The 26,208-nt window shown below is 54.1% G+C and overlaps 9 protein-coding genes across 9 annotated transcripts; 4 read left to right on the top strand and 5 right to left on the bottom strand.

The window, feature by feature from the left end:
• Positions 1-1,158: 1,158 nt before the first annotated feature.
• CORC01_01039 (uncharacterized protein) lies at positions 1,159-4,671 on the bottom strand (the record flags this gene model as incomplete). Its single annotated transcript, XM_022612695.1, has 6 exons — positions 1,159-1,413; positions 1,505-1,984; positions 2,113-2,368; positions 2,452-2,909; positions 3,000-4,554; positions 4,631-4,671. 6 exons carry the CDS (start codon positions 4,669-4,671, stop codon positions 1,159-1,161), a joined length of 3,045 nt encoding a protein of 1,014 aa, XP_022480856.1.
• A 908-nt stretch (positions 4,672-5,579) lies between these two features.
• CORC01_01038 (NCS1 nucleoside transporter) lies at positions 5,580-7,611 on the top strand (the record flags this gene model as incomplete). The annotated part of the gene is made up of 5 exons (XM_022612694.1): positions 5,580-5,740; positions 5,829-6,082; positions 6,151-6,175; positions 6,230-6,762; positions 6,851-7,611. 5 exons carry the CDS (start codon positions 5,580-5,582, stop codon positions 7,609-7,611), a joined length of 1,734 nt encoding a protein of 577 aa, XP_022480855.1.
• A 372-nt stretch (positions 7,612-7,983) lies between these two features.
• CORC01_01037 (uncharacterized protein) lies at positions 7,984-10,250 on the bottom strand (the record flags this gene model as incomplete). The annotated part of the gene is made up of 4 exons (XM_022612693.1): positions 7,984-9,276; positions 9,345-9,418; positions 9,506-9,912; positions 10,225-10,250. 4 exons carry the CDS (start codon positions 10,248-10,250, stop codon positions 7,984-7,986), a joined length of 1,800 nt encoding a protein of 599 aa, XP_022480854.1.
• A 217-nt stretch (positions 10,251-10,467) lies between these two features.
• CORC01_01036 (glycosyl hydrolase family 18) lies at positions 10,468-10,701 on the bottom strand (the record flags this gene model as incomplete). The annotated part of the gene is made up of 1 exon (XM_022612692.1): positions 10,468-10,701. The coding sequence occupies one exon, from the start codon at positions 10,699-10,701 to the stop codon at positions 10,468-10,470; it is 234 nt and encodes a 77-aa protein (XP_022480853.1).
• Positions 10,702-12,119: 1,418 nt separating this feature from the next.
• On the top strand, positions 12,120-12,893 carry CORC01_01035 (uncharacterized protein; the record flags this gene model as incomplete). Its single annotated transcript, XM_022612691.1, has 1 exon — positions 12,120-12,893. The coding sequence occupies one exon, from the start codon at positions 12,120-12,122 to the stop codon at positions 12,891-12,893; it is 774 nt and encodes a 257-aa protein (XP_022480852.1).
• Positions 12,894-14,700: 1,807 nt separating this feature from the next.
• Positions 14,701-17,101, bottom strand: CORC01_01034 (uncharacterized protein; the record flags this gene model as incomplete). The annotated part of the gene is made up of 2 exons (XM_022612690.1): positions 14,701-16,669; positions 17,052-17,101. 2 exons carry the CDS (start codon positions 17,099-17,101, stop codon positions 14,701-14,703), a joined length of 2,019 nt encoding a protein of 672 aa, XP_022480851.1.
• A 3,176-nt stretch (positions 17,102-20,277) lies between these two features.
• On the top strand, positions 20,278-21,831 carry CORC01_01033 (uncharacterized protein; the record flags this gene model as incomplete). Its single annotated transcript, XM_022612689.1, has 1 exon — positions 20,278-21,831. The coding sequence occupies one exon, from the start codon at positions 20,278-20,280 to the stop codon at positions 21,829-21,831; it is 1,554 nt and encodes a 517-aa protein (XP_022480850.1).
• A 181-nt stretch (positions 21,832-22,012) lies between these two features.
• CORC01_01032 (uncharacterized protein) lies at positions 22,013-23,294 on the bottom strand (the record flags this gene model as incomplete). Its single annotated transcript, XM_022612688.1, has 4 exons — positions 22,013-22,604; positions 22,674-22,855; positions 22,916-22,986; positions 23,057-23,294. The coding sequence occupies 4 exons, from the start codon at positions 23,292-23,294 to the stop codon at positions 22,013-22,015; spliced, it is 1,083 nt and encodes a 360-aa protein (XP_022480849.1).
• Positions 23,295-25,321: 2,027 nt separating this feature from the next.
• Positions 25,322-26,053, top strand: CORC01_01031 (GDSL-like Lipase/Acylhydrolase; the record flags this gene model as incomplete). The annotated part of the gene is made up of 2 exons (XM_022612687.1): positions 25,322-25,441; positions 25,508-26,053. 2 exons carry the CDS (start codon positions 25,322-25,324, stop codon positions 26,051-26,053), a joined length of 666 nt encoding a protein of 221 aa, XP_022480848.1.
• Positions 26,054-26,208: the final 155 nt, after the last annotated feature.

Raw genomic sequence — 26,208 nt, 5'->3', positions numbered from 1 at the left:
TGTGGGAGGGGGGGGGGTATCAATTGGTGACTGAGTGTTTTGGGTGGAGGTATCAAAGCGAAAGGAAGGGAAAAGAAAGGTAGAGGAGATGGCCGGGTGAGTTTATTTACATGGACGTAGGATATTTGGAGGCGAAGGAAATTTGTTTTATCTGATTTATCTACCCCTCATTACATATACGTATATAAAATGTTAATAAAGCCGTCTGACCAAGCCGTTGGGATTTGTGGTTGCTGTCGAGCTCGACGCAACAAATGGCGTGCTCAGGCCCGCCCATATCGCAATTATTGCAATGGCCGTCCGATGACGCGAGACACTCTGGGTGTGGGGCCTGCCGATCGGGGGTCAAATCGACGACAACGTGGGCCCCCCGCAGCGCCGGGCCTGTGACTGCCGCACCGGGAAGTTCTGTTCCCCAAAAGAAACTTTTCGTCTCCGCCTTCACTCCTTGCTTCCTCGAGAACCGACATATTCTCCTTCGATTGCGTGATTGTCTTTTCTCTCTCCAATGTCTCCCAGTCTCACACCCACGGCTTCCGGCTGCTCCCGCATGAACCGACAACGGCGTGGTTTTCTCTCTGACGCAACCCCTCTTCCTCTCGTCCGTCAACGTGATAGGTAGCTTTGACGGCGCGGTATTGCAAGTTCCGACGACTTGGAGACGACCCCAACACACCATGTTCCGTTTCTTGGGCGCCTTGGGTGTGCTTGGGTCGACTTGCGCTAGGTATCACACCCCGGCACGAAATGCAACGGTTCGACGTTCAAACCCCTGTCGTTCTTCACTCATTACCAGGACACGCGTGCGGGCTCGCGTGGGCCCTGAGAGCTTTTCAACTTGAACGTGCGGTCATGGGCCGAATTCGCCGTGACAAATTTAATATACGAGGCAGGCAATAGGGATCATTGAGGCTTTTCCCCAGAAGTTTATTCATTCTCCTGCTGCTGAACGGCTATATCTGATGCCTAGGCACATCAAGGCCGACATCGTGTCCAGCAGGCTCTGTACAAGCCACCACCGAATCAAGCTCTTGATGGCTGATTGCGATGTGCAAGGATGAAGTTCAAGTTCACCCGAAACCGGAGATGGAGAGCAAACCCTCGACCCATAATGGAACCATTTTCGGAAGCCGCATTGGCAGCACGATATTCAGAGCCTCAGGAGGCCCCCCCAAACTCGTCAATTACGCTCCGGGGCTTCTTGAACGTTCCGAGAGGCACGTACTCCAAATCATTCATACCGAACCCCTTTGGCCCGCCAATCTCGATGCCCCGCGCCGTGGAAGTCCATTTTTCGGACGCCGTGATGCCGAGCACCACGACGAGTAGTCCGTAGCGGTACTCTTGCGTGCCGAGGGCCTCGCCGTTTTGCGCATCAAGGACGCACACTAGGTCTGGGACAATTGCCAGAATCTAGTCGAGAAATTTTGTCAGTTGCGTTGCCGTGTACTCTTTTCTGTTCTCTTATGTGGTAGGAGGGTTGGGGGGAGCAACAAAGTCTTACATCTTCCTTTCCGCTGGCATCAACCTTTTTCGCGAGAATGTTTTCGTTTTTGAACGGTATAACCAACCTCTCAACCGCCTCGCCACTACCGCCGTCACTATTTCTCCCCTCCAGCCGAGACGAAGCAGCAGCGGAAGCAGTAGCATACCCCTCGATGATAACCTCACCATAAGCATGCCCCATTCTCGTAACTCTCTCCACGCCCACAATCTTACCCCTGAATAGCACTCTCGCCGACTCTTCCCCGCCAACCACCTCGACGACGGCCTCGGCGACCGCGTCGACGGCGTTGGTGCACCGCGACATCGCGACAGCACGGCCGATGCGCCAGGAGAGCGACACGGTGTTCTCGACGACCCACGACTTGGTGTCGCGGCCGCTGACGGGGCCCTTTGCGCAACCGACGTGGGAGCCCATCTGCGAGAGGGCGGCGCGGAAGGCGCGTTCTGCATCAAGCTCTGTGCGGGCTTTTGTCATGAGCTGCGTGTTGTTCGTCCCCGGGTTAGTTGAATGGGATTTCCATCGTTCATTGTGAGTGAGTGTAATTTGGGGTAGAGAGTGTTGGTAAACAGTTGAGGGTGAAGGAGGAGCCAGATAAAAGACTGTACCATGATTCTGCCATTCCCGTCTGATATACATGACGGGATCATTGTGGCCTTCTTCTCGAATACCACCGGGGTCGTCTGGTGAGAGATGGGATATGCGCGACCCATCCAGTCGCCGTCGATTGTGGGAACGTCGAGGTTCGTGCTGGCGCCGAGGATGAGGCCTTGGAGACCATTGCCGCCTCCTATCTCGAGGGATATCACGGCGGTCGGCTTCGTCTTGAGGTATGCGTAGAGCTCCCGCTGCGACTCCATGATCCTATTAAAAAAAAAAAAAAAAGCAGACAGCTTAGCACGCTTCCTCGTCTTTTGAAAAAACAATGGATTGGGATGGGAACTTACTCATCACCGTACGGCTTCTCGATGGACACCTGCGGGGACCCTTTCCCGCCGCCGCAGGCTACAATGTCGTCGTCCTTGAGGTCCCGCGGAGAGACAATCTTGACTGTGGCACCGGCGCGCATCATCTCGCGGAGACGCAGCATGTGTTGGTACGGTGAACCGCCGCCTCCCGTGCCGAGGATGTAGCAGCCTATCGTGATCCAGTCGAGGTCCGTCTCGGACAGGTGCCACTGGCGGTCGAGGATCTTGGGCTTGTAAGAGTCAATGTACTCCTTTGTGTAAACCAGTGACTGCGGCGATGAGCTCTTCTCTCCTTGAGTTGTCGCTAGTGGTCTGAGTGGCTCATCGTCGCTGCGCTCGACGTCGTCCGGGATTTCGGTTGCGTCCATGGATGCCGACCTGGAGAAGTCAAAATCGCCGACAGCTTTGATAATGACCCGGGACTTGTTTGCAATATACTTTCAAAAAAACAAAACATACAGTCAGCTCTGCCTCATGTCTCTCTCTCGTACTTGACATTGATGCCAAGAAGAAGAATAAAAACATACCTGCAAAGGAAAACTTTCCACCTCGGCAATGGAAACACTCTCCCGCAAAGCCCCATTCGCAACGGCTCTGTCCACAGCCCTCCGCGACAAGGCCTCCACAACCTCGGCCGCGCTCTTGGCCTCGGTGCTCTCAATCGAGTCCACGACGCCGCTGACCCTCGCCGTCGCGGCCCCAATGGCATTCGCGACGCCAGACCACGCCGGCTTGACGACCCTGCTCGCACCCCTCAACGTATCCGGCGCGATGACGGCCCCTCCGCCCACGAGCACGACGGGTATGTCCTCGGGCGACGTCTTCATCGTGTCCACGATCCGCTCCAGCATCGCCCTCACCTTGGCCTTGAACGCGGGCACGTCGGCCGCGAGATGGCGGTGGTGGCTCGCGCCCTCGAGCAGAGAACGATCTCCAATGTCAACGGCGTCCGGGTCCGCCAGCACGGTGTAGTCCGTGGCCGTCGCCACGTCGCCTCCAAAGACGAGGGCCTTTGTCTGGATCTGGTACCCCACGCTCTGCGGCCCAATCACCAATTCACCAGCCTCATTCTTCTTCACAATGGACCCGCCCCCGAGCCCGATGCTCTTCACATCCGGGTACGAGAAGTTGGTCCGCACCCCCGCAATCTCGCTATACGCTGCCGCCTGTCGCGGGAACCCATTTCCCAGCAACAGCCCCACGTCCGTCGTCGTCCCGCCGATATCGACGACCATCATCGGCCCCGTCTCCTCGCCGAGGTGCTGGTGCTGCTGCTGCTGCCGTCTCGTCAGAAACGCCGCGCCACGCATGCTGTTCGTCGGGCCGCTGGAGAACGTCCTGATGGGCAACCGCGCCGCCGCGGCAGCCGGCAGGATGGTGCCGTCGTTTTGCGTCACAAAGACGGGACACGCGAGACCGAGGCGCGTGACGGCACGCTGAAAGGAGCGGATCGTGCGCCGGGCAAAGGGGAGGATGGACGCGTTGAGGATGGCGGCGTTTTCGCGCTCCAGGAAGCCAATGTTGGCCACGTCCTTTGACAAGACGATGTCGGCGGCTGGGTAGGTTTCGCGGATGATGGCCGCGGCCCTCTCTTCCTGCTGGTGCACGACGTCGACGGGGCTAAAGATGCCCACGACCACGACGCTGCGGATCCCCTTGGCGCGGATGACCTCTGCCTCGCGCCGGACGGCGTCCTCGTCCAGCTCGGCGATGAGGTCCCCGTCGATTTCGAGCCCCCCGTCGACGAGGCCGCGGTGGGCGCAGATGATGGCGCGGAGGGCCGGGGGCCAGTCGACGCCGGCGGGGATGCTGGCGGAGAAGGGACCGCAGAGGCGAATCACGGCGACGGGGGCGAGGCGGGTTGCGTCCTGTTCGACGACGGCGTTGATGAAGTGGGTTGTCCCGATTGTGACGCTCGCGACGCGGGACGGGTCGACGGAGGAGGCGGTAAACATTTTGGAGATGACGGCGTTGATGCCGTCGCTTGGGTCGGGGGTCGTGGGAGTCTTTTGGGTGGCGAGGATGCCGCGCGAGGCGGAGGATGCGTCTGTCGGGTCGAGGATGACTCCATCTGTGTTTGTGCTTGTTTTGTTTGCTTTGTGTGAGTTGAGAGTTGTTGAATAGAAGGATTTTGGAGTGGTGGGGTGATGAAGCTTACCCGCCGACGTCGACGCCTATTCTCAACGTAGGAAATGTCATTTTTTCTGTCAAGGGACCGATGATGGTGACTGCTCAACTTGTTTTCCTTAACTCTAAGAATTCAGTAGACTTGCATCACGAGAACCGCTGCCAAAGATGAATGGCTATATGAGGCACAGCAACGAAGCTGTCCCCAAGGATGTGAGTGGGTGATGTGCATGACACTCAACTGAACTATATCGGACGTTCTCCGACGCGCCGCCGGCATCGGGCAGACGCCGACATTTCAGCCCCGGATTCCGGAGAGATTATGTCCACTCCCTCCCTCCATGCGGCCTTGATCCTATCAGTGATCGCTTTCAACAATAGCTCACATGCAGCATTTCCAGCCTTCTGGCTCTTACCGGACATGGACTCGTTCTACTGGGGACATTCCATCACTGTGCCCGAGCTCGAATTCGAGTTGATCGCCCACAATTTTCTTATCAACCGGCATATCACCGGCGGGGAATGCTCCACTAATCCGCATGCTTATCATCGGCATCGAGGGGGTAGAGTTGGCCGGGAAGATGGGTTACATCAAGGCCGCTTTGGGGTGGACAAATTCGTTTACAAGTCATTCGATACTCGGAAAGCCGCCGAGTTATTGGCTCTATTCAAAGCTGAAGTGGTCGAGAAAATGGGGACGAATACGGGCGTGCCCCGGAAAACTGCCACCGGACGTGGCTCCGACATGCAAGTCGGATAAGGTAGCACATGCCTTTGGCCGAAGACAGTATTTCTCTCGTCAAGTTTGAGAATCACAGGAGAACGGGGTCATTGCAAGGGTTTGGAGATAAGATGCTGTGCTACCTTATATATACGTTGGAGCACATCCTCCCATGGGCTCGAAACGACGAAACGAGGGATATTCAACAGGTATATTCGCAAACGCAAATACCTGCGATTGTCCATCTGCCACAGTAGCCATGGCAAACAGTACGGCGCGCAGGATCAAAGAGGCCGTGACCCTCAAGTCGGACGAGTCACGGCACGAAGAAGTCAGCGCCTGGTCGAACCGCGACCTCATTCCTCTGCCGCCCTCCCGCCGCACCTGGGGCTGGTTCAACTTCTTTGGCTCTTGGTCTTTGTAAGTTCTTGTCGTTTGCACTTGGGACGATGGAACAGAGTAAAAGACTTTGCCCGATGTTGACCAACTTTTTGCTCTCAAAAAACAGATCGTCTCTCAATGTCGCGACATGGCAGACCCCCAACACGTTCCTCACCCAGGGGCTCTCCGTAGGCCAGGCCATGGCCGTCATCGTCGTCTCTCGCGCTCTCTGCTGCCTTTTCGCAATCTTCGTGGCCTGGTGCGGTCTCACCTGGCACATTGGCTTCACCGTCCAGAACAGATACACCTGGGGGTTCAGAGCGAGTTACATCCCGTTGTTGCAGCGCATTTTGCTCAACTTTATCTGGACCGCTCTCCAGTGTGAGTGAACTTTGTCTCTAGAAACCCCCACTTCTCAAGAGGAAGATTGACTTTTCCACTTTGAATAGGTTGGAATGGAGGTAAACTGGTAACGTACGCTTAACTCTCTCCCCCACCGGAGTTTAAGACTGACCATACTTCTCCCAGCGTCTGCATCACCGCCATCTGGCCCTCCTTCGCCAAGATAGCAAACACGCTGAGCGCGAGCACCCCGACGACGACCTACGAGCTGATCGGCTTCATCGTCTTTTGGGCCGTCTCGCTACCTTTCCTCTTCATCCGCCCAGAGCGCTTCAAAAAGCCCTTCTTCGTGTCCTCCGTCGCCTGCGGCGCGGGCATGCTCGCCCTTCTCGCCTGGTCCGTCGCCGTGGCGCGGGGCGTCGGCCCCGTCTTCTACCAGGGCGAAAAGGTCTCCGCCTCGTCCCGGTGGAGCGCCTCGTGGCTGATGATGGCGGGCATCAACCAGGCCATCGGGGGCAAGGCCGCGGGCATGACGAATAGCAGCGATTTTTCGCGGTACTCCAAGAACAAGAGGGACTACATCATCGGCACGGTGTCGGTGTACTGGGTCACCGGCGTCCTAGTCTGCCTGGGGGGGTTGGTGACCACCGCCGCCTGTCAGAAGATTTATGGACAGATTTATTGGAACCCGCCTGACCTGTTGATGGTTATGATGGATCGTAAGTTTGAACACTTGTCACTCGGCCTTTTTTTCTCTCTTCTTCTTCTTCTTCTTCTTGGTGACGAATATACTAATCTTGCCGCCAGATGGCGAAGGGTCATCCGGGTCTCGTGCCGCAGTCTTCTTCCTAGCCCTCGCCTTCGCCTTCACCTCCATGTTTGAAAACGTGTGCTCCAACGCTGTGGCCGGCGGTATCGACCTCGCCGGCCTGTTCCCACGCTATATTGACATCCGCCGCGGCGCCCTCATCACCTTCTTTGCCGCGTGGGTCATCCAGCCCTGGCAGCTCATCAACGAGGCCGCTACCTTTGTCGCCGTCCTCAACTCCTTTGCCGTCTTCCTCGCCCCAATCATGGGCGTCATGGTCTGCGACTACTTTGTCCTGCGCCGGCAGCGGGTCAAGCTGTCGCACCTGTTCCACCCGGAGGGCTCAGACTACTGGTACTGGCACGGCGTGAACTGGAGGGTGATTCCGTGCTGGGTCGCCGGGTGGGCGCCGACGATTGGCGGGTTGATTGCGAGCGCGGACAAGGACGTCGGTGCGAGGGCGTCTGATACGGTCTATGAGCTTTACTACATTGCCTTCTTCATTGGTTTCCTGATTTCGTTTCTTCTGTTTTGGGTTGCGAACCTTGCGTTCCCCGTTGCGCATCTTGGAGAATATGATGAGGTGGACAAGTACGGCACGTTTACTACAAGTGAGGCGGCCAAGCTGGGCGTCGTGCCCAGCACAGAGGCCGTTGTTTCGGGGGTGGGCAAGGAAGAGGGCATTGAGACTTTTGTGGGAGAAGTTTCGATGGAGGATCCTGGGAGAACGAGACGATGGTGGAGCGTCAGACATCGCTGAACGGCCGGAATGACTTATTCTCCGTTCATCGATCCTATCTCTTAACTAGTTCAGGACGTCATCTCCACAAGCCCAACTTCGAGGTTAAACAGGGTTTTGACTGCTTTTAACCTCCCATCACCTCTAGTTGGTGATTTCACGAGTTAGAACACACAGGAATGCGCGTATGAAGTTGGCAGAAAGTGGCTTATAACAACCTCAAGTGAACAAAGATGTGTCTCCCATACTTCATTTATTAGTCTATCCTCGTAATGTACCCCCTTGGCTCGAGATCATACTACGGAAACCCTTAAGCCCTTCCAGATCATCTTCGTGTCCTACAGCAGGCGTGATATTCTCTACCAGCTTCGCGCATTCTTCGAAGACATCTACTCAGGCATCTTCTTCTTCTCGAGGACGGAGGGCCAGTGTCATTTGCCGACCTGAGCCACTTGGTACATTCAAATTTTCGGTAGAGAGAGGGCGCTTTCTGTTCTCATCCAAATTCTCATCTGGGTGCTCGCTGGAGGGGAACGTTCTATACGTGTTCTCTTTCTCGCTCGAGGGACTATCCAGATCTGCACCGGCCTCGACTGTTGTACCAACTTGGAGCTTGGCGGGAGAGTGACTGCCAGGGGCTGAATCAGAAACCTGTGAGTCGTTATTTTGTCCTCGTCTACGCAGAAGCCGACTGGCATGGCGCTTGATTGTTGCAATTCTAGAAGGCTTTTCCGCATGAGGCATCTCAGTGTTAGATGTGTTGACGGCATCTTGGCCAGAAGGAGTGGGTTGAAGAAGATGAGCAACCGGCTTGGAGCCTTGAGGTGAGGCGGTGCTGGCTTTCCGAGCTTCCATCGCCTGGAGAGCCTGAATCTTTTCTGGCGGAGGTTCGAAGATCTTTCCGCCGTCTTCGTCGTAGTACCAGTCGGGGGCATAAATGTTCGGGTCTGCACCTCCAGCCAAAGCGTGCATGCGAAAAACATCCCATTGCAGTTGAAGAATTTGCAAGTCTGGCGCTTTGGCATCCTCTATATCGTAGATGTCTACGAGATGACCATCATCGAGCGGCCGGCCATTGACGTCGTGGACGATAACACTCGGATTCCGTGGGTCCCACTTCAGTCGTAGGGCAGCCATATCGTTAGGGAGAGTGTCTGGTGTCACGCCCGTTGTTCGACGTAGCCAATGAAATCGGATCCGGATACCGATCGTCTTCTCCTTGGTCTCAATATCCTCCTTCGCTTCCTCTTTTTCTTGGCCCTTGGTTTTCTTGGAAGGTGACTTCTCGATCCTGTCAATTGATCTTTTGACACCTAGCTTCGAGGGCGTCGAGGGACCTGGGGTGCCGCTTTCTTCGTCGGCCTCTCCTTCGTTGATGCCAGCTGCTTTCTTATCCTTTTCGAAAAGATGACAGACGGGCTCTAAGCCAAAAAGACCCTGATCCCAAAATTTGTGCAGCGATCGACTCAACGTAATGACGTTGGAAGGGGAGTCGACAATATTTGTGTCCTCGTCGCAGAGTTTCTTTTGAAGGATCATCATGCGTTCGACACCATAGACTGTGTAGGCGGCATCTATTGCGTTGATGCAGCTCGGTCTATTGAGGGTCCAGAATGGGACAATGTGACAACGTTCGGAGTTGAGACTACCTGTAAGGACACATATTCCGTGGTCTCGGGCGAGGGTCTAGCGTGGTTGAATATTAGTACAGTCTGAATACACATCGCAGAAGTCTGGATGCTGAGCTGACGTACCGCGACCCTCACAGACTCCTTGCGTTGAATAATCCCAGTCTTCTTCTTGTCCCACTTCGGGGGTGGCGCTCTCACTGTCATCGTGTTAGCCAATGTTTGCAGGATATGAAATGAAAGGGGACAGATGAAGAGAAACATGGTGTCAAAGTGGCAATACTTACAGAACCACAAAAGTTGGTTCATGCTCTCGAACGCTTGATGGAGACCGAATATGAATTCGGGGTCGTTTTGCACTTTCGATGCGAATTCTCGTAGACGCGGCAAGCTGAGGACCATGAGATGCGCCCAGACCTCCAGTTTCTCGAGCGCAGCGGCCTTTGCCTTCAAGTGCTTTGTGTACTCATGATGTAGTATTGTGGTGCGAGTCTCGTGCACAATGGCGAATCGTTCGGCTAAGTCGATCTCGCCCTCATCGCCGAGGTATTCATTATCCGTGTGTGAACACATGTGTCTCCTTACGTTGGAAGAGAAGAATCTCGTCAGAGTTTCGGTGTCTCTGAAGGTTGGCGTGTAGTCTGAGTTGTTACGCTGCAGAAGTTTCTGCAGTCCAAGTTTGAGCTGTTCAACACTGCGTTCGGAGAGGGGGGGTCTAATCGACATATTTGAAGGTAGACGGGTACTTTTTATACCTCGCGTGTTGGTGTCGGAGATAGATCACGTGATCGATGGTAAACCTGCCTGATCCGTCTCAACGCTCAACCTTGTGATATTGAATGGTGAAGGACTCAATGAATTAGGAGATCATGGACGGGTTGAAAAAAGAAACCAAGAGAAGGACAGAGAAGAGGGCAAAGGACAGATTTTCCAAAACTAAGGCAAGACCTCCGATGTAAATCGTTGACTCCTTCCTCACCTCACTTTCAAGAAAGTACCTACGTACTCCACTGCGCTGAAAAGGGCGTCCATTTTTCCGGGATGTTCTCCCAAGGCGTCCAGTCCCTTTATTTTCTCTGACATTATCGTCTTTGAGACCTCTAACTACCTTACTATACCCTAGGTGCCCATGTCACCAGGTGACGTGATAGGTAGGTAGGATGTCAAAAAATGGTCTCGAGCGTTTGCTGCAAAATACGCACTCTGCTGTCAAGCCTAATTAAGGTAATGCACAAGTAACAAACAAGCATTATGCTCCTGAGTTGGCGGCGTTCTGGAACCCGCCGCGGCTGAACCCAGCACCTAGGAGGGTGCTGAAATCGGTCATGAAGGCGTTGTCTGGGTCGTAGACGACGCTGTAGACGGCCGCACCGACTGCGGCACCGCCTTCGATTAATGGGAACAGGCTGAGCAAGCCGGTCGCAATGGCACCGCCGCCGACGGGGCTGATGAAGAAAATCAAGAAGAGGAAGCCCATAATCATGTTGAGTATGGTCACGAAGTGTGGCCTAGTATCAGCACAGACAAAGTCGTCTGCCACGGTCGTCCATTTCTCTGAGCCCTTGGGGATGACAGACTGCTGCTAGGCTCTCGAAGAGGCCAGAGCCGAAAATACTGGGTATATGACGTCCAGTCGTCGGGCGCGGGCTGAGGTCTCCTTCGAGCCGGGCAATGAAGTCAAATTAGAGAGGTATCGGAGATGGTATCGCTGCCGTAAACGAAGAAACGGGATGTTCTATTACGGTTAGGGGTAGTTCGGGGTTGAGCAGCGTTGCAGAAGACGTTAGACATGACAGGAGATATTGAGCTGAGCAGCAGAGGCCGTACCTTCAGCGAAGAAAATGTCTCTAGGCTGGCCGGGCAGCAACATGGAAGCAATTGATAGCCTTAACAACATGACTGGCTGATCCACAAGCATCGTGAAGATTTGATCTATATGTATACATCCATTCTCCTCAACGGCCAAACACAACTGCAACACCGACACCCAAGTCGCCAACTCCTGCATACTGACTGGAAAATATGGACGTATCAGTGCAAGCTCATCCTACTCATCGAAATACCCGGATGGTCTAGATAGTGGCACGAAACTCGGCTACTTTCGGGCACTAGACTATTTGCATCAGGCTACGTCCAATGCCTCCTTTCGGTTCCACAAGACTGGGTGAGGTAAACGTCCCGCTAACTATATCCGGAAGAGACCTTGTGTCACCAGACTATACATGTTCACGATGTCTAGACCGGCCCAGCCGCACAGCCTCTGGTTCATGGGTGAGAAACGCCGCCGCACTTTGGTAACCAACAATTGAGTACTCCTTGACACTTCTGATCCGTTCCATGGCTGTGGAAAGGTGTATAGCTTCTCTGAACAAATTTGTTATGATTTCCATGCATCATGATGGCGGCCACGCACCCATCACGTCCCAATGGAAATGAGTCTGCAAACCATCCAAGTATAATAAATTACCTTGAATGGAGAGACTACAAGTGTTGCTATGAACCACAATGAGGCTTTTCATGATGGTGGTCACGAGGCAGACTTCAGCCTTTCTGATGTTCCATCCTCGTGGCGGTCTCCTCCTTCTTGGCATCGGCGGGGAAGGCTTAGTTCCTATCACACGTGATGATGGGCTACACATCGTGATGATGACTCTCATTGGGCCACACGGCGGTTGCCTCGTGGTGTCGCGTTTGCCCTGTTGTCCTGTGTAGAGGGTGGGGGTTAGCTATCTCCGAAAGGATTGAGTAAAATAGCAAGAGCCTGCTTATAATCTCCGGATTGGTTTGCCACGGATTCCTATATCATATCGTAAGTCTTCCAAGGCTGTTCCACGTTGGCAAAATTCTCCCAATACACCAAGCAAGGCCATGGACGAATCTCTATTCACAGATATCACCGATATGCAGGCCCGAGACAAGATCACAAAGATGATTGAAACGAGGTTGCATGCAATCCAAGTTCGTCCGCTGAAATCACACTCTTTCCCAACACTTCAACTTCTCAATGGCTCCGCCGCTCATCAGAAAGAGAAGAGCTCCCTTGTTCTTACGACTTGCATATCTCATGTCTGCCTACAAAAGGTCAAGTATCCGCCGCATCAACAAGCCTCGGAAAACAAAGCCGTAAAAAGCTCGACGCGGCATGGAAAGCAACCTCGTCAAAAGCTAATGATGATCGACTTACCACCTGAAATGCACCACATGATTGTCGACCATCTCGACCTCATCGACGGTACATGTCTCGGTCTGGTGAACAGTTACTTCTATAGCCTCCACCAACGACGCCACGGCCGCGTTCATCTCTCCACAGGGCGTCCGGGGCCCAACGACCAGGAATGGGCATGGCGATCATCATTCGCATTGCCAAACTCCAAGTCCATCATCACCTCGACGACGACCATCGCCGAGCCTCAGAGCGACGGAACATGTACCCATGCGCCATCGTTATCCCAGCCACAACAGCCCTTCTGGTGCGACAAGTGTAGACTCGAACGCTGTGAACTCCAACGACACATCAGACAGTGGTTTCCCCGAGGCCACGAATACTGTTCCGTCTCTGGAAAGTATGTCAACATAGAGGGCTGTAGAGAGAAAGAAGCCTTTTGTAACAGGCGCTCCCCCAGAAATCCCCGCTTATGTGGGAAGCATCACGCGAAGTCAGGCACTCATTCATGATTCGAGAGCTCGAGACTGATGCTGCGGTGAATATAAGATTACATTCTTACTTGGTTAGATTAAGATTTGGTGATTGGTGCTGCGGGGGTGGAAGATAGACGTAGTTAGCAATACCTTGTGGCCCGAGATTGTGTTATTGAAGAGTAATAAAGTTCATAACCGGAAAAGTTTATCCCAACTCGCTTGCGATTGAGACGGGGCCATCCGAACCTCAATCAATCTGCATTTACCCCTCAGATCACTCGAAGAGGGTCAAATGACTCGTGGTGTCCCGTCGAAATAGCATCTCCCTGCCGAATATCCGTTGGTTACAGTTACTTTAGAAGCTTTTCACCCCAAAACACAACCCGTCCTCGCAAATCTCAGTGTCCATTGAATCTGATAAAAAGCTGACATTCGTGTCGGGCTCGTACCGATTGGAGAGATGGCTGGCGATGTAGCAGGCTCTCCTCATCCACACCATTAGCACTATGTGGTCATGATGAGTACTTAGTAGCTAAGCGCCGACGTATGATTGAGCTCGATCTAATGTAGTCAGAGAAGCAATTTCGAGTTATAGCCAAGTTTTTAGTCTAATTCAACCATGAAAAAACGCTAGAGGCAATTGCAGCTTCCTGGTAGCGAAAGGATCTTGTTTGAGCCGCAATGCAAGCACGCGAGTCAACGGTCTTGTCAGTTGCTTACAAGCGATTGTTCAACAACACATTTGACATGATACAAGAACAGCCCAGTACAACCCGTCGCTGCGAAACCTGGAAAAGTTGCGAATCCAGGACAACCATTGACTGGCTAAGAACTCGTGACCTTGCTTGTCGAGAACCCACGACTTCCCGACCCCGAGTTGGAGAAGTGGCAACTATGGTCCTCAACCCTCATCGAGTCATTGTATCCTCATACCAATTACCCGATTCGATGCAAAAGTGGTAAAGAGGCCGGGTCGAGCCAATCACATCGAGTCGGACGGCTGAATGTGGGAGTGATTGACCCAACTCGACTGGGCTTGGCAAGGATACTACAATGTCGCCCAGGACGAGGGGTGAGCGGGAAGGAAAGGGGGGGAAGAGGAAACTTTATTTGGACTACTCTATCCAGAGTCGCTTTTGAGAACATACACGTAGTCATAAGTGGCTTTCTTTGAAGGGAGGATGAGTATGTGCTGGCCGGCCTGGGAATCTAGAGGGAACGGATTTTCGCGCGTCTCGCTGCAGAACCGTGACTTGAAGATGACGACGAGTTCAGTTCCCCTGTTTATCCCTGCCGGCTAGGTGATCTTTCTTTGGAGTGTATTTGTTCTGTGTAAAAGACCTGCAGATCAGCTCGAGTCATGGAACCCGTGCCGCGAACCTTGGAACTTGTGATCGACATCTTGACCACCATGGAACAAACGCCCGGGTTCTCCGCCACTTTACTATCCAAACGAGCCGACAAAGAAGTTGAGAATGTCCAAATACAGTAGTTGCGGGGAAATCTACGTGGACGCCAATGGCATGTGGTTCTAGGTAAATTCTCTGCATTGAGTAGAGCAAAGTTATCTGTTGGTGCCAATACCTGTGACCAAACAGGGCGCTAATATGATGATTTGACACTGACTCGTCAAGAATGTCTCCATACGAATAATGACGAGTAGCAGGCTATAATTTCCATAGTCTTGGGCTAAGTATGGTCTAGAATTTTAACACTCATCGCTATGATCGAAGCAGTCCACGCTCATGGGAATAATATGCAAAAATAAAGAACAAGGATAAGAGTTCATCGCGCTGCCCACGGACATGGAAAGTAATTTTTCTTCCAATCATGACTCGTCCTTTCACTTCTCCCTCCCTGAAAATTCGTAACCCTCCATCCAACCGGCAAGCTGGTCCAGCTCGCAGCTCCCGCAGCGTAGCAGCAGACGTTGGGTATATGGGACCTGTACCGCGGCAGCCGACGTCGTCGACGTTGACGACGACGACGCCGTGTCTCTGTTGTTGTTGGCTTTTACAACCAGGTCTGCGAACCGGGCATCGGTAGCGTAGTCCTTGACGCGCATCTCCTCGGCAGGTAATGAAAATAGACTGGCCGTCTCCCGCGTCACCTCGTCGATGCTGACGTTGTGTTCCCGCTCAATCATCCGCTTGCCAACATAGTGCAGGTTATTGTGGCCCAGCGTCACCGGCTCCCTCCGCCCTGTTGCGAGTTCCCAGGCAATGAGCCACGCCTGGTACCGGATATCGAGCCAGCGGCACTTGACAATGACGAACTCGATGAGCGAGAGGTAGCTCGTCTTGAAGTCAAACGTAAAGTCTTGTGTGTGTGTTTGTTCGTGTGGCGCGGCGCCGTCGCCCACGTCGTCGGGGCAGCTGTCCAGTATCAACCGCGCCAGCGTGACGATGCGCCCGAAATTCTCCTTGAAGCAGTCGTACACGGACTCGTCGTGGGAGCGGCAGACGCTGATGCAAATCTTGGCTGCGTGGTACTTCATCTCCGTCTCGGCGCAGAGGAGGCCCTTGTGCTTCGGCAACGGCGGGTCGTCGGTGTCTTTGCGGGGGAACTCGACAAAGGCGAGAAAGGCGGCGTGCCACCTGTCGAGGGACGCGCAAATGTGCTTCTGCTCCTCGGCCATGACGGGCCCCTTTGAGGCGAGGCGGGAGTCGGTCTGCGATTCGGGGTCCGCCGACCGTATATATCGTATGGCATCGAGCAGTATCGGGTCGACGGCGCGTTTGGGTAGGTAGATGCTGTTGCTCTTGTCAAAGGGCCCCAGGTTGTACCTGGATCCGAGGCCGTGCTGGAGGTTGAGTGAGGGGAAGCCCGGCTTGTCGTAGTAGCATAGCTGGATGATGCTTAAGCGGTGGAATTTGGGGACGATTTCGTCTAGGGTGTCTTGGTCCAGCTCGTCGTAGTCGACGTTGTTGAGGATGTTGATGCCGCTGGCGAGATGTTGCATCGCGGCGGCGAAGCTCTTTCGTAAGAACTCCGTGGCGATGAAGAGTACGCAGCAGGAGAGGACAATGTCCACGTCGTTGGGTTGCATCATATCGTCGTCGCCGTCGTCGACTTGGGTCTGGGGTGATGTGAAGGGATTCGTCGACGGAAGGGTATCTGGCCGGTCAGTCTCTGCGAGCTCCAGGATGCTCGAGATGCCCGGCGTCAGAGCCGCTGGAGACTGAATGGCGGAAGACGGTCCGGCCGATGACAGACTCGGGGATGAACGGTTGCTAGGTGAACCAACGGAGGCGGAGATGCCTCCAAAGGACTTGCTGTCGTTTCTCGTTGTTGTTGTTGTTGTCCTGGTAATGGTTACTACCGTCTGGCCCGAATCCTCAAATCCCCTCTCCGGCGCGACCTTGTTGGCCATCAGCCGCAGAGCCTTGCCGTAGTACTCGTCGGCTTGCGGGTTCCCGCTTCCTCTGTCGGTGATTGTGGCTCCTTGGATCGGGTTACTCGGGGCTCCTCGCTGCGGGAAAAGACTGCCAATGGCAGCCACGGCATGCCTCACGGCGGGCTCCGACTTACTCAGGCGCGGCACGAGGTCGGACCAGAACCTTTTCTCAAAGTTCTGCGGCAGGTTGGGGCCGACGTCCCGGGCAAAGTACTCCACGGTAGCCAGCTCCGACTCGGACTCCCACCCGGCCCTGGCCTGCGCGAGCGCGTCTCGCAGCCTCGTGGTGCGCGAGCGGGCACGGGCGATGGCCCGGTTGCTGGGGACGACGACGGCATAACCCTCGCACTTGCGGCCGGTGCCGGTGCACCGCGCGCACGCCGGTTTTGCCTCATCGCACTTTACCTTGCGTGACCTATGACGGAGAGAGAGAGAAGGCGAACAGGTTAGAAAACGGGTCCTCTCGAATGTGGGAACGGAGACGGAGACGGAGGCCCGGTGGCCGCTTGGTCACACACATATATGTGCACGCAACACACACACACACACACACACACACATATATATATACAAACCCACATGCGCAGCCGGGGCTGCTCGTCCGGTCTCGTCTCGGCAGACGGCCCCGGTCCCGACTCCAGCCCCGGAGGCCATCCGGCTTGAGGGATATAACACATCCCGAGGCAGCATTGGGGTTGAGTCAAAGACTTCAAGCAGCCGCAACGCACCGCAGCCCCGCCAAGCCGACGATCAAAGAAAAGAAAAAGAAAGGGGCAGCCTTTGAGAGAAAAACTCACTTGCAGGTCAGGCAGCCGGTCCGAACCTTTGGCTGGCCCTTCCGGGTCATTTTGCCTGCTCCGGCCCGCGTGCTCCAGCGAAAAAAGAACGCGGAGCCAGGTCCGAGTACCCGCAAAGCAAGGCGCACGGCACGTTTCGACAGCGGCAAAGCTGCCTGCGGGTTCTGTGGTGCAGGAAAAAGTCCGTGGTGGCGGCTGGGCCTCGGGGGCGGGAAGATGTTCTCTGAATGATCTAGAAGAAAAAGGGAAGAGAGAAAGAAAAAAGCAGCAAGGTGTGTTTCAAGTTACCGAGCGGCAGAAGGGCAGAAAATCAGCCGCGCCGATGAGGCAGACTAGACGGCCGAGGCTGTGGGATGGATAGATAGATGGCTCCTCTATAGGCTCCTTTTTCTCTCCTCGTTTCTCTCCCTCTCTATTTCTATCCTCTGCCCCCTCCCTCACCCCCTCGATTAAGTGAGCGAGCAGCAAATTCCTCCTGCCTGCCTATTCTGGTTTCCTACTTGGTACGAACAGTACGCTCGGGTGGGCGGCGCGGGTTGCGGTGTCTCCCTGCGTCTTTTGCGTCCCCTCCTCAATTTGGGGGCGGCTGCGGCCACCGCACCAACAAGAGCGTTTCTGTACCAAATCACTTCCATTGATCCCCCTGCACAGCTGCAGTTGTCACCTGAGGACCTGGCTCCTGTGGTCGATCCAACATGGCGCTAATTTTTGCTCACTTGGACTTGGCGTCGAGACCAGCAGGGGGGCCGTACAGCGTTAATGAGATTGATGACCGAAGCGGGAGGGCGAGTGCGGCTGTGTCATATTCAAGTTGTGTCTGGTGTCAGCGGTGGACCAGAACGATTATGCAAAAGTACTTTTGTCTGTGTCTGTCTTGTTCTTCCTCCGCCTCGTCTAGGTAGGTACTTGTCATCCTTTCCGCCCTAAGTCTTCTCCCTCTCCATCCTATACACTTGTGTTCTCTCTCGACAGCGCCTCGGGTGCCCGGGGAGATAAAATACCTCCGCCCGTTGCCGACTCCCTAGCAAATCAGACGATTTGATTGTCACGAGCTAAATTGTTAGGGCTCGGATAATGACATGAGGAATTAGCGACTGGATTCGTCTGGATTCTAGGCCCTGTCATGGTTGGGCTCAGCTACACTGACAGCTGGCGAATAGCACTACGCCAAAGCGAGACAGTGGGAAAAAGGAGATGAATGCAGACAAAGTTCGCATTCTGCACCCTGCCCGTCGGTGAGTTATTTCGCGAAGACACCACATTGTCGAACAACTAATGGGGGCTGGCAGTTGGGGGGGCCGCCGCCAAGTGCGACGGACCATCGGCAAATGAATTTTGGAGCGCCTCCCTTTTGAAACATAAGACACGGCTTGACACGCTTGTCGAATGCCGTTTCTCATGACTATTTCCTACCCGGGTGACTAGTAATCATCCATATAGGAAACGGCTTTGGGATGAGGTGACTGGCGTTGGGGCAATGTTTCACTCCAATCAAAAGAGTGACCCAATAAGCTCAGTCACAGACCTTCGCAGCAGCCGTAAAAGAACAAGGGTTTTGCGCTGCAGGCATCTCGTCCGCCGCGCCGCGAGCGCTGCTCTCTTCCGAGTTCCGACTAGGAGCCAGCTAGAAACGCGAGAGAAGCCAAGAAAACCCTCCCGAGTCCCTGCGCTGATCTACCTACTAGGTATCCGACTGCGCTCAATCGCCGACCCAAATTTTCGACATTCTCGAAGCCTCGACGAGAGACACACTGGCACCGTTGGTGTTTTCGTTAGCCGAGTGTTCGGAAATTGGAATGAAATGCTGTGAGCCGAGGCCCTTGCTGGACATAATCCCAGCCGGTTTAGTCTGCCCAGGCAGGCGAATTAGAGAGAGAAACTCAGCAAAGGCCACATCACAGTCATCGTATTTCTCCTAATTTCCAAACCAAAACAAAGGACCACCCGCAACTCTGACGGTTTGAAATCCCACATTGGGCACCTCGTAACAGAGTATGGCAAAGGGGGGGGGGGAACCACTAGAAAAGCTGAAAAGATGGTGTTGAAGACAAAGACTGCAATTTGTCAAAGCCACAAACGTCATTTTGTTTGAGACAATTACAGATACCGACCGGTCTAATGACAGGCATGGCTTGGCGCCAGTATCGGCAAATCCATGCCTAGGCTTACATCCACAAACCTCCTTGCGTCGACGTGCTGAAGAAGGATATCACGTTTTGCTCTCACAGTTGACTGTCACGAGTCGTTGTCTTGGTCGTCGTCGACTACAGATTACGGACTCCTTCATGAATCGCAAATCCGCCCATTTTTCCAACAATTAAAGACCCGCCTTGCTAGCTCAATCGGTAGAGCGTGAGACTCTTAATCTCAAGGTTGCGGGTTCGACCCCCGCGTGAGGCTCAAATCCTCACCGCGATTGACCAAGTCATTCTTCCGGGCATTAAATTTTTGATGTTTTGCATTACTACTTACTATTTGTTCTATGTTCTTTACTAGAAATGGCATTCTGAGGGCTCCTTTCTCAAGTTTTGATACTTCCTTACCTTGCCCGCGCATGCCTCAATACGCGCACAGTTGAAGTCATGCGCCCCCATCAGCATCGATCAGGTGTTAACTTATCAAGCGATTGCCTCCTTCATGACTGCCCCAATCTTGTGCATCATGTGAAATGTTTGGGGATGGAAAACGGCCTGACTTGCTTGATTTCTAAAAAAGATTTACGCCAAACTATGCTACCCAACTTGGCAACGACAGCGCAGGGCAGTCAGTGAGTCAACGCGATAGTTGTGTAGTACTTCTCTACTGATTGAGGAAGCATGTCTCTTGACAAAGAAGCCTTCTCGACCCCCATGTCTACGAAGACGGGTAGAGAGGGGTATGCCTTGTTTGGACTTATTCTTTTGATCCCTTCAACCACCCAATTTCCTCCCTACATCAACAATACCCCGAGGTCGGCATTGACAAAGTCCGCACCTTTTATCCGCCTCTGTGGTCAGGATCCATGGGTAACGAAATAAAGAAGCCAAGGCACCTACCTACTTTTATTACGGACAAAATGAAGAGAATCTTGGACCCAAAGTCTCTGTCTGGATTCCAATTTTCAAATTCACTCCCCCAGTGTGCCTCCCAGGTTCCAGCTCAGTCCTCACCACTCGACTCCTTGCCCCGGCTGGATTTCTCCGTTTGCTTGCCCTGAACCAAAAGGTACTCACCATCCTACAACAGCATGCCACGAGACACGTTCCTCAGCTTGCCGGCAGAAGTGCTTCTGGAGATATGTCGACACCTAGTGATATCGATGCAGAACCAGCGGTACCGTTTCCGTCCCGACGGCAGCGGTTGCGACGGCGGCGTCGAAACACAAACAGAGACCTCCAACGCCCTTGAGTGTCGGGCAGCCCTGGCCAGGTTGATGCGGACGTGTAAAGTCATGCACTCCGTTGCGGGCTGCGTGCTCTACTCTGGCTACTACAACATCCGGCACCCCTCCGAAGCCGTTGCCTTTCTACAGACCCTCGATCCACGGAGTACCGCCACCACCATCAATGGCGGCGGCGTTAGGCTCGACGACGACGATGACGAAGTCTCTGCAATCGGCAAACAGGATTTCCGTCTCGAACTGGTCAGGCACTTGGACGTCCACAACAACGTGTTTAGCAACAGCGCTCTTGACATTGACTGGTCAGAAGAGCAGCTGAAGAGCCTCGAAGCGGACTGGATCGTCGAGGCCGCGCACCGCCTGGGTATCCCGTTTCCCAAAGACTGGAACCAATGCCGCCTAGAATGCGGACCGTCGGATCACGTCTCCGAGTACATGAGCCAACTTCTCCTGCGAAGTCTCCCCAACCTGGCGAGCCTCCACGTCAGTCTAACTCGGCCATGGAAGTTTGACCTCCTCAGAACCTGGATCAACAACAACGACACTGCAAACGTTGGCTTCCTGCCAAACCTCAGACACCTAAAGATCCGTCTGCAGTCCATCGAGGCAAGGAGCTCGCAGAGCCACAAAATCATCATTGACAGCGCGCCCCTACTCGCCACGCTGGAAATCTACGACACGTCCTCCTTCCGGATCCCAAAGGGTTCCCGCCTCGAGCACCTGCGGTCCATCACCTTTGCAAACTGCTCCACGGACCGTTGCAGCATGGAGAACACCCTAATGGCCACGCCCAACATCACCCGCTTCGAGTACCACGCCACGGCCTCCTCGACAGCAGCAGCTTCCCCCAAGAACCCGCCCCTCACGCCACAAATGCTCCGCCACCTCCTCAGCAACGAGTTCGATCTCACGGATCCGCCCTTGCGCGACGACCAGGGCGAGGTGATCCACGTCGAGCTCCCAGACCTTCACCTCCAGCTCAAGACTCTCGTCGTCGACTTTCCCATAGGTGAGAGAATGGGCTACTGGACGAATGAAGAGACCATCAATAACTTGCGGGATTTTGAGGAGTTGCGGCATTTGAGCATCAATGTGGGCAGCATCACCCATCAATCCCAGAGCGGCGGCGAAATCACCGTCAATAACCTTGACGAGCTGATTCCCGAGAACCTGGAGTGTTTGAGGATTACGCGCGTGGGAGACTGTCTCGACGAGCTGACGCGGGTGAGTCTGCCAGACTTGGCGTGCGAGCTGAAGGAAGGACGGTTCAAGAGTCTGAACCGTGTTGAGCTCGCGGATTGTCCGGTCACTGAGTACCAGCGGATGACTATCCAGCACAACCTTCAGGAAATGTTCGGTTGGCAAGAGGATTCTCGGATACGGGTGAGTGGTTGTGAGTGAGCAGAAGGACCTTTGCAATCTCTGTACGAAGCAAGCTGTGGAGGCGTCAACCACCCGGATATGCAGCAATATTTTCATTCAGAACCATATCCAGGGTTCCTTTCTTACAGTATTTCGATTATAAAAGGAGTAAAACTTGACCCTGTGCGAAGCTTGGGAAAGTAAAACCCCGCTCCCTTCATCAATGACATGAATGCGTACATTCGTGAATTTCCACCGACTTGTTCATCGACGCATCATTCGTGCCCCTCATCTCAAATATTGTAAGCCCGTGCTCCTCAATATCATCCTCCCGCTGCCACGTTCCCAAGAACCGGCTCTTCCTCCTCTTCATCCCCGACGGCCGAATCGCCTGTATTGAGCTGTGCACTTGAGGCGTCTTGTCCTTGCCGCCGGCGGTAAACAGCCTCCGCAGCGTCGGCGCGCAGCCGCAGACGATGGCGAGGTTCGCCTCAAGAGCGGTCCACACCCAAATGTTGAAGCCGTCCCACGTCAAGTCATACGAAGGGTCCTCCACGTAGAGGACCTCCACGTGAATAACCCAGTATGTCCGCATGATGCCCGCAAGCACCACGACGCTGCCAAAGCCGAAGAGGATGATGAGGCTGACACGCTGGGAGAGGGGCATCTGAAGCCTGAAGAAGGTCGGCATCGGGAGGAGGTAGACGGCGACGTCGTTCAGCACATTGTTGATTCCTTGGCCGGCGAGGGGCGGCCACTCGGGGATGCAGTTTCCCCAGTCGGCGGACAGGGTCCAGTAGTGCCAGATCGGCCTACGTATCAACAAATGTGAGTCAGTTCCTGCGGCTCCTTCACAGGGATTTGCGGTGAGGGCTGCTTACATGCACTGGGTCCAGAGTATAATGAGAAAGACCCAGGTCGAGGTGAAGACGAGACCGCCAGTCACCCACGTCAGGCGCTGGAACCAAGTGCCGGGCGCCGCAAGCCTCAGATAGCTGGCGAGAATCGAGAGCTTCGAAAGGCCAGAGGCGAAGAGGAAGAGCGTCTGCGCGGCTATGGAGATCTAACAGGCAATACCCCGTTAGAATTGGGCCTCTGAAGTCAAGATTGCGCCAGGACGTACCTGTCGGCTCTTCTTCATCAGCGACAGCGGGACATCCCACACGTGCAGGTTCCAACCATATAATTCAGTGGCTGACAGTAGAAGAACATGAGCCAAAGGTTCCGTGTTAAAAAGTGCCTCGAGACACATAGGGATCCCTACCTAGAATGACACAAATTGTGACGCCAATGCAGAATATCATGCTGGCGACCATGAGCCAGTCATCCCACCACGTCTGGCGGATCTTGGCGATCCTGATGTACATCCGCAAGCACAGGCATATCATAGCGATGCTCAGAAATATAATTTCGATGATGACCAGCGCCGGCCCCCGGTTGACCGGGTTGATGTAGTTTGGCCGCGGCCATTTGATGAGCACTTCGATGGGCGGGATTCTCATCGTGATGATTTCTGTCTCAGAGTTTCTGCAATTTCGCTGCCGTCGTCGCCGTCGTCATCGTCGTCGAAACACGGGACGACAAAACCTTCCGTCGGCGGCGGGTTTTCGAGAATGTTTCTTCCCCCTTTTAAGATCAAGTGTTGATTAGTCTTCCAAAATGTACGCGGAGGTGGCCATGGCCGATATTATTAACCCCCTTCGCCAGGCAAAGAAGAGGCCCATTTATCATCGTTGTGGGACATATTCTCTTTTTTCATAGGCGGCCATCCATGCCATCATTGGGGACTAGCTCTCGCGGTGACGCCCAGTCAAAGGTCTTTTCTTGATCTAGGTTTTGCTTAGACCACATTCAGAACTACCGGCACATTCACTTGCAAAGAGTGCCACATGGCGGCTGCTGGCGCGATAGCCCTACGATGACAGCTACGCTTTTTCCTAGCTCGAGGAGACCCCGCGGAAGCCTTAAAGGGGGCACGGACAAAGAGCATCGCGTGATAACTTACAGCTCGGACGGTTAGCCTGAACTATCGACAGTTAGCACGTTCGCGCTAGTCGTGAAGCCTGGGTAGCTTTGGGTTGAAGATTTTTCTAGGTGTTACTTACATCTTGGTAGGGGAACTCAAGACCCGCGTTCTCACCGAGTTAGCGATGCTACGTTCTACAGCAAACTATCTGATTATTTAGAGATTCATTTTTTTTCGTCCGCCAATACCCAGCGTCAGAGAGGCGGCCTGCGGACCAGGAGATTTATTGCACCTCTTCTCCGGTCGCGTCAAGTTGTTGCGTACCCAGCCTACGGGATCTGAAGTTTCAAACGGCTCCAATTCCGGCATGCTGGGTCCACCATCCAACTCTCGCGAATGCAACATCATGTCACGAAGTGCGATTTCTTCTCTGGCGATGCCCCGTTTCGAGCTTCGCGGCGACGCCACACTCCTAGTGGTCCGGCAGAAGTGACAGACCAGTAGCTTGTCTCCGGGCTAGCTCAGCCTAACCCCAAAAGGCCCAAGAGCGGCCCCCTTGAACGAACCAAGACCAACAAGTAAATGAGGGGACCTGCATCTGCCGCGTCCATTTCTCACGGCAGTTCAAGCGAAACCGGTCACTGCACAGCACGGACAGCCACGGCTGATGGGGACCTGCATCTGCCGCTTTCTCACGGCAGTTCGGCGTGGATAGCTGTACGTATCTATCAAATTCTTGACTCGAAGAAGCGGCGGGCTAATCCGGACTCGGTCCTCGGCTCCGGCTCCGACGGGCGGGTCCCACGCTGCGGAGCCTCTTCCGAATGGCAGGGAGAAAGTTGCTTGCCTGCCCGGGGTGGATCAAGCCATGCAAGTCCTGACTTGCGCATCGACTAACCAGTGGCAGCTTGCTGATAGCCAGAAAGTTTCTGCTGCTTACTAGATATCCGACTGATACAGTGCAGCTCAACCCCCTCACTTCAACCAAATCCAAGATGAGTGCCTCCTCCTTCTACCAAGACCGAGCGTGGAGTGAATTGCAGTGATGAAGTAGAGACATGTGCGGAATTTGTGATGAGCAGAATAGCTCCGTGCACTGGGATACACGCACGAAAACGACAAGGCAATCAAGCCAATCATATTGGACAGATATGAATGGATTGCCCCCACAGACCTTGAGCGCTTAATCCAGACACTTTTCGGCATCCCTTCCTCACCCGAAGCCCGCATCGTCGAGAATAGTGACGGTACCCGCACAACAGTAGATAAATAGCACCTCCCTCTACCAACAGCTCCGTCCCGTCCACAGGTGGTGTGCAGCTTGGAGATGCCGGCAAGTTCTCGCCATGATGCTCATCTTCCAACTCCGGCTTCCGCAACGCTGACGCGACCTCGCTAAAACAGCTCTACAACCAAGTTGTCCTCTTTGGAGATTCACTCTTCCAACTATCCTGTACACCTCAAGATGGCTTCTCCTTTCAAGCTGCCCTACAAGACCGTAAGATAATATCCTTGATTATAAGTTACCAAGCAATCCAATACTGAACAAGACCGTCAGTCTGCATGAGACGTCTCGACGTCATCAACAGAGGATTCTCAGGATACAACACCAACAACGCCTTGGGAGTCCTCCCAGAGCTCTTTGCACCACCGTCGGCAACGACGCCCAAGATAGACTATCTCGTGCGTCTAACCACTCATTGAAGCCCTACACGTATTCCCCCGGCGATGTTAACCAAAAGGTACTAGTTAATCCTCTTGGGCGCCAACGATGCCTGCCTCCCAATCCCCACAAACAGCCAGCAAGTGCCCCTGGAACAGTACAAGCAGAACCTCAGAGACATCATCACCCACGCCGCCATACGTGCCCACTCCCCCAAGATCCTCCTGGTGAACCCGCCCCCTCTCGACGAGATACGCATGCTAGAGCGCGACCTCGAAAAGGGCCACGGGCAGGCGTCCCGGAGCGCCGCCGTCAGCAAGACATACTCGGACGCGGCGCTCAGCGTGGCAGCCGAGTTTCCGGGTGTCGTGCCGGTTGACCTCCACAAAGCCGTCATGCGGCGAGCCGTGTCAATGACACCCGGCTTTACCCCGAGCGGTCCTCCCCTCGGGCACCCCGAGGGTCAGCGGGGCGCACTGGAGGTGTTGATTCCAGACGGGTTGCATTTGGGAGGCGAAGGGTACAGGGTTCTTTTTGAGTTGGTAAAGCCTCACATCGGACCATTTGAGGAGTCAAGAGAGGATTACCGGCTGCCTGATTGGAAAATTTTGAACCCCGGTAGTCTGGGTTGAAATAACAGAGGCATACAATGGTATTTGGGGATACTTTGGCTATGGACTTTTTAGAATAAACATTAAGACGTTACTACTCAAAACACATTCTGCTCCAGAATACTCATAAACCATACTCAGCGGAAATATAGTGCGCGACTCTAACAACAAAATTC

Source organism: Colletotrichum orchidophilum (genome assembly GCF_001831195.1).
Source record: "Colletotrichum orchidophilum strain IMI 309357 chromosome Unknown Scaffold_5.1, whole genome shotgun sequence".
Lineage (NCBI taxonomy): Eukaryota > Fungi > Ascomycota > Sordariomycetes > Glomerellales > Glomerellaceae > Colletotrichum > Colletotrichum orchidophilum.
Note: the sequence above shows the minus strand (reverse complement) of the source record. Positions and strands in the feature narration are given on the sequence as shown.